The 7081-nt window shown below is 41.6% G+C and overlaps 1 protein-coding gene across 1 annotated transcript in view; it reads right to left on the bottom strand.

Moving 5' to 3' along the window:
- Positions 1-7081, bottom strand: part of CALCOCO2 (calcium binding and coiled-coil domain 2) — a 21812-nt gene that overhangs the window by 6601 nt on the left and 8130 nt on the right. The window contains exons 3-9 of the mRNA XM_045299644.1: positions 4266-4368; positions 3977-4110; positions 3022-3147; positions 2740-2837; positions 1925-1994; positions 1256-1378; positions 418-504 (exon numbers count right to left, since the gene is read on the bottom strand). Coding sequence (XP_045155579.1) covers positions 418-504; positions 1256-1378; positions 1925-1994; positions 2740-2837; positions 3022-3147; positions 3977-4110; positions 4266-4368 — 741 coding nt within the window. The remainder of the gene's footprint in view (positions 1-417; positions 505-1255; positions 1379-1924; positions 1995-2739; positions 2838-3021; positions 3148-3976; positions 4111-4265; positions 4369-7081) is intronic.

Genomic DNA, 7081 nt, shown 5'->3' on the forward strand with positions numbered 1-7081 from the left:
TTTTTTTTTTCCAATCCAAAAAACCATTAGTCAATTCGGCGTTCATTCTTATAGTATTATAATCTATAATGATAATTGTCCTTACTAATCATGACAAAATTTGCTATATATTCACAGTTAAACTTTGCTGTTGTAGTGCTCCACCTTATAATCATTTGCCTGCCAGCACAATAGCTCCATAAAGAAGGGTGGCAAGGACCATGCTGTGTCTACTGTAGTCCGTCATAAAGTTAATCTTCAGTATTTCTAGACATTTTGTGAATCACAGATTCTCTCTCCTTTTTGAACAGGGAGCAAAACACCCAGTATCCAACACTAGTCCAGCCTGTCTTATTCATCCTCTCCATCACCTGGAAATAGACCTTAGTCATATCTTTTCTGGTGTCCCTTCCCACAGTCACCCAAAGATAGACATGCCGTTAACTCTTGCAGTCTCTTTGCTGAACTAGTTTCCTTTTGCTTCATCTCATTCACAGTCTGCTCCAACTTCTTCTGATGCTTCCTCTACAAAGAAAGAGAAAAAAAAATCAGAAGGCCTTAGTCTTATTGCTGGGAAACATTCCTCCCACCTCAGCAGACATCAGGAAGGGGCTGCTGAGCTACCGAGCAGGCAGGATGCAGAGGAAGAGACAGGTCTTCATTGCTGAGAGAAACCAGGATGACTGCATTACAGAAGGCTTGGTTACAGCCATACCACCTTGATCATGCCCACGGCCATCATTTCAGATGGCTTTCCTCCACTTTTTAAAAAATCATTTTATAGGGGGCTCATACAGCTCTTACCACAATCCATACATATATAAATATATACATCGTATCAAGCACATTTGTACATATAATGTCATCATCATCGTTTTCAAAACATTTTCTTTCTACTTGAGCCCTTGGTAACAGCTCATTTTTTTCCTCCTCCCTCATGAACCCTTGATAGTTTATAAATTATTATTACTTTTTCATGTCTTACACTGACCGATGTCTCCCTTCACTCACTTTTCTATTTTCCATTCCCCTGGGAGGGGGTTATAGTAGATCACTGTAATCGGATCCCCCTTCCTCCCCTACCTTCCCCTTGCCCTCCTGGTATCACTACTCTCATTACTGGTCCTGAGGGGTTGATCTGTCCTGGATTCCCTGTGTCTCCAGCTCTGATTCAGACAGCTTTCTCTGAACCAGTGATATACTTCTAAATATAAAGAAACGACACTGTATAGATTTCCATGTTTGTACCTCAAAACATTTTCTTCCATAATTCTACCTGATCAGTTAAGTTGAGAAACAGCTGGTCATTTTCCTTTTTCAGATGTTCCAACTGCTCTGTCTTATCTTGATCTCCCTGAATAAGCTTCTCCATTTCTTTCTCTTTAGTTGATAGCTGGGCCTAAAGGGAAGAAAACAGTGACTTGACCAAGATGTTAGAAGGGGACAAGAACAATGCTTTTTCAAATGTACTGCAACAAAAAGATCTGTTTTGATGGCCAAATATTCTTTAGAACTACTTTATTTTTTAACTTTATGAAACCCCAAGATCTTATACCTGAAGGATCTAAGACTCAACTGAATAAATTCTGAATCACTCCTTGAAAGTCTCTCTTTAAGGCAGAGCTTCCTAAAAGTTCTGCTGCTATCTCTATTTTACTTTTAAATAAGATTTTCTTGGAAGATTCATAGCTAACAGTAGTATGTTTGAAAACCAATGGTCTTCATCCTGAGGGTTTATGATACAGTTAGACAAACAGTGCCATTCCTTATGGATCTTAACTACTTAAAGAAACAAAGGGAGAATGTTTAGCTCAAAAGCAGAAAGCACACAACCTGAAGCTTCAGGCTTATGCTTTGAAAGGCACACCATTTGGGACTTGCTATAATGAAGTGTGGCAGTTGGCAAGGCTAAGAAAGGCGTTAGCAAAGGTATGGCATTACTTGCCTGAAGCTGATCTACTCTGATTCCCATCTTCTCATTTTCTGAACAGATCTTCTGGTTTTGTTCTCTGAGTCTGTGGAGGTGGAGATGACCATGTGAAACAAACGCTGGACCCTGGGATCCTGGCCATTGAATCCAGAGAAGTAGCAGTGGTTGTTTCCCCTGCCCAGCTGCCTCTGGTCTTAAGTGATTTAAGGCTGGCTTGGCTCTAATCCCGCAGAATTATTTTTAAATCCCCAAGTCTCTTCTATAGGACCCCTGTGGCCCAGAGGTTAAATGCTTGGCTAACCAAAAGGTCAGTAGTTCAAATCCATGAGCTGCTGTAGGAGAGAGAGAGGAGTCTGCTTCTGTAACTGTAAAGCCTTGGAAATCTCATGGGGCAGTCTACTTTGTCTTACAAGGTCACTCACGATGACTCTTCTACAGTTCTGTTTTGGCTCCTTGAGCTTAAAGGGCTGCAATTTTTAACCTGTAAAAGGTAATAATTAACTCAAGATAATTTCTCATTCCCATTCCGATACAAAGAATTCATAGGGGAGACCCACACCTCACTGCTATCAAGTCATTTCTGGCTCAGAGTAGACTGCCCCTGTGGGTTTCCAAGAAGGTAACTCTTTCTTGAAGTAGACAGCCTCATCACTGGCGTCCAACTACTGGTCTTGCAGTTAGCAACCCAATGTGTAACGCCCTGTGCTACCAGGCTCCAGGCCCTACGCCTATAATGGTCATAACAGAGCATTCCCTCATGGAATCTGGGAATCCAAACCCACTCTGCCTAGAGCAGTTCCTCTCAACCAGGAATTATGAGACACACTCACTGAAGCAGCTCTCTCTCCCAACAGTCCTTCTGCTCTTTCACTTTCTGCTCCAACGTCCTATTGATATTCTTTAGGGTCTCTAGCTCCTCCTGGAGTCCCTAAAAGAGAAGAGACTGAAAAGTCATCCAAGGGACAAATCAGCTCTACGGGTCTTTATTAGATTCTCAGGCAAATGTTCATAAAGTGCTGTGATCACAAGCAAAACAGAAAATCATGCTGGATAAAAAGCACCCTCCAATTCTGTCTCTGTGACCCAACTTCACATTTAACTAGCGGCCATACCTGCATTTTCTGGAGCTCAGTCTGAATGTCCGAGTTCCGCTTCTGGAGACTCACATAGCTTTCTTTCAGCTCCTGGTTTTCTTGATAAAGCTCCTTGTTACGCTGGTCAATCTCCTCCACCTCTCCCTGTGAGAGAGTATTGGATAATCAAGTCCCTCTGAAAGAAAATTCCCATAGACTGACTGGGATCATGGAAATCTGGCTGACTTCCTTTCACTGTGACATCTGTGTACCCCAAGTGCCAAGAGCTAAGGGTGTGAGATGTGTACACCTGTGTAAATGTAGCATTAAGGCTACTGTTACTACAAAAGACAGATAAGCAGGTATCAAGATCATAAGAAAACCAAAGTGGAAATGATGGAAAGAGGCAATACAAACTCTCTTGAAGACAGTATTGTCTCTCCTGTTTTGTTTAGCTGCTTGAAGCCACGCTAGGGTATCCCCATTCTTCACTGCATCCCCAGAGCCTAGCACAGCACTGCATGAGGAGGTGTCATATATTAGACAGGCTCTGGGTCAGAGTTGTGAGAGATTGATACCATAAGGTCAGCAGTTCAAAACGACCAGCCGCTCCAAGGGGGAAAGACGTGTCTTTCTACCCTCATAAAGAGTATGAGTCTCAGAAACTCACAGGGGCAGTTCTACTCCATCCTACAAGGTCGCTATGAGTCAGAATTAGCTCAATGGCAGCGAATAAGAATCCTCAACGATGCTGATTAAAATAATAATAATAAAGCTGAAAAATGTGTTTGGTGGTAAGAAGTACATGACAAAAATGTCAATGGAAAGTTGAGACTAACAAATTAGTGGGAGAGATCATTTACTGTTACTCTTATTAAGGTTCTAAAATTACTTCTAAATGAATACCACATACACTTTTCCCCAACACTATCTGATTCATATGACTTATTAATTCTACTGGGAGGAAAGGGACTGTGATGGGATGTTTACACACCTGAGTGGTGACCACCAGGATGTCGTCATCACTCTCTGGACGGAACTGGAAAGGAATACTTGCTCCCCGGACCACACCGTCCATATCCACATAGCAGAACTGGTAATACTCATCATCCTTGGGTAGGTAATAAGCTGAAAACACATTCTTTTTAATCTCAAATAAGCTCTATTCAGAGAAATGTAAATCTAGAGGTGATTATCTATCCCAGAAAACTCTGGTGCAAGGGGATCAATTCGCTTTATCTGCTGACTGTCTTTCAACACCTTTGATCCATTCTTTTTCTCACCTTTGAATTGGACTTCCTGCTGTTTCTCTGACCCTTTGTTGAGGTCAACAGGCAAAGTAACCCACATGAAGGTGTAATACTCACGAACCGTCTTCCATCCTACCTGCAAAGGCAAGAAGGTTCGCGTTCAGCACCTGAAAGGACTTGGGAAAATCTTATTTGGGCTAGCTCTTCTTAAAATGCTTTTTTAGTATATGTAAGAAATACAACAGAATGGGTTCATGTCAAGATTCACAACCCCATGGATCAAATCTTTTTTTTTTATTTATTTAAGACAATAATATATGGTAAAATATCTTTATATTTTCGGGCTTCAAAAAGCTTGAAATTTCTATTATCTTTTAATCTTATTTTTCCATAATAATTTGGAAGTCCCTTCATATAATTAAAAATTGGCATATAGTCCAAAATATCAGACTTAGAAATAAATGAAAAATAGTTACTCAACACCCAATACAATCACTCCAAAAGTTTTAACCAAGTCCGACATAAAACTGAGTGGTTGGGGAAAAGAAAAAGAGTTCTGGAATTCTGACAAATGGTATTCTTGGAATTTCTACACAGGAAACATTTCGGCCTGTACTCTCCACTAGTTTGTTCTCTACTATGTCCGGTTCAGCCTTGCCACTTACACCACATGGTTATAGCACTGCATTTTAAATCATTTTATTGGGGCTCATACAACTCTTATCACAAGCACCACATTTTAAAAATGCATTCTTTTGAATAACGTATGTATGAGGGCGGGGCGAAGGGAGAACAGGGAGTCTCAGCAATCTGGTGGTATAAAAGCCCCTTCTATGTATTGAATGCAGTAAATCACAAGACATAAGGACACAGCAAACATGCCTAAGAGCAGAAAGCTGGATAAGTGGAAAATCTTCTCACTAAATGTCAGACAACTCAAATTTAATCTGGAGGATGAGAGAGCATAGCAGGAAACAGAAGGGCAACCACTAGCTTCTGAAGCTGGCAAATGGGAGGCAAACTTAATATTTATTGGCATGTTTTGACCCTGCTTGAACTCAGTGGGAAGAAAAAGAACTAAAAATACATTCCATTTTTATATATGAAGGAATCAGAGCAGAGTTGAAAAGGTTACACTGAAACCTCATCAGAACATACTGGGCCATGTTTTAGAGTCTCATTAACACACACCCCATTGCTGTAAGCATCTCAGAGCCACTGCAGCCTGCGGTGGTCCAGGAAGCAGGAATTTTATGGAGTCCTCATTCACATCCTGGAGTTCCTTAATGCATTGTGACCACAATCTCATTGGGAAGGCTGCAGAAATTACTGCGGCCTTGGAACAAGGAAACAGCTTCCAGCTATCTGCCATTTCCAGTCGTGGCTGCTTCACTACCGAAGACTTTGGGTGAAAATGGCTCTCCTGATCCCTGTCTGCCTCTGTGGGCCTATTTCTACTCTTTGAGACCTTGAAAACACCTGAATACCCAGGTGAAGGAGAGCACTGGATTACACATTCATGTCAAACAAAGAGTGCTGATGCCTGTCCCCTTTCCACTCTATGACTGATGGGTGCTCTCTCTGTAGGGAGAAGATGTAGCATAGGCATGCATGCAAACAGACTAGCCATTTGCCTATAAGGTGCCAGGAACTACAGGCATTAAACCGAGTTAGTTCTGGCTCCTGGTGGCCCCCTAGAGCAGAGTAGAACTGCCCCTATGGGTTTCGGACTATAATTCTGGACGGGTGTAGAAAGCCTCCTCTTTCTCCTGTGGAGTGCCTGGTGGTTTCGAACTGCTGGCTTTATGGTGAGCAGCCCATCGTGTAACCACACCACCACCAGGATTCCTGATTTAGGCTCTAAGAAAGAAAACTGAGATGCAGGACAAAACTTTATAGTCACCTCTTTAACTCCCTAATTATTCAAAGGAATTCAGCTCAGTTATAGAGAAAAGTGGCCACAGCAACGGGCTCAGACAGAAGAACAAGTTGGGGGGTCGGGGTGGGGGTGCAGGACCAGATGGTGTTTCCTTCTGTTGTAGGTGGGGTTGCGAGGAGTCGGAACCGACTTGATGGCACCTCACAACAATATAAAGACCAGGCATAGGTGTGGGAGTCACACACACCGTCATACTTTTCTGAGGATGTTCCCTGTGTTCGTCTGTGAGCAAGAGATCATACCCACCCCACGGGGTTGCTGTGCTTTGAGGATTAGAAAACACAGGTTTGCACAGCACACCAAAAACCTCACCAAGGGCCTGACACAGAGTGTGCTCTCAAAAAGCAAAAAACACAACAACTTGTGTTCTCTCTTTAGTAGCTTAAAGCTTATTACCATATAAACTCAAGTATAAGCTGACCCAAATATCAGCCGAGGCACCTAATTTTACCACAAAACCTATGTAAACAATGTGCTGGAAACTCAGCTTATACTAGAGTATATATGGTACATCCTTCAGACTTCAGGTTAGGTGTTCCAGTTAATAGTGTTATAGTGGATGAACACTAGTGATCCTTCAAATGAACCACCATTTATTTCTTCATTTGGGTATAGGCAAGCTGAATACATGAATCGTTTATATCAAATAGATGAATCAAATATATATACATTTAAAATGCCTTTACACATCTATGTTTTTAAAAGCACAGGATCTTCATTTGGTTTATGATAGTCTTGCCTGGCAGTTGCTAAGTGCTTTGGGAAAACAGTCAGCCTCAGTAAAATAGAATAAACACATGTTGCAAGAAATAATAATGAGTTATAAGGTTACATTTCAAAACCTAGTAATTTTTTAAGCATTTAAAAAGATACCATATAGATCCATATGTGACCTCCTCCCTGGGGGATG

Source organism: Echinops telfairi, unplaced genomic scaffold (assembly GCF_000313985.2).
Source record: "Echinops telfairi isolate 266 unplaced genomic scaffold, ASM31398v2 ScPeMD7_7458;HRSCAF=8496, whole genome shotgun sequence".
Lineage (NCBI taxonomy): Eukaryota > Metazoa > Chordata > Mammalia > Afrosoricida > Tenrecidae > Echinops > Echinops telfairi.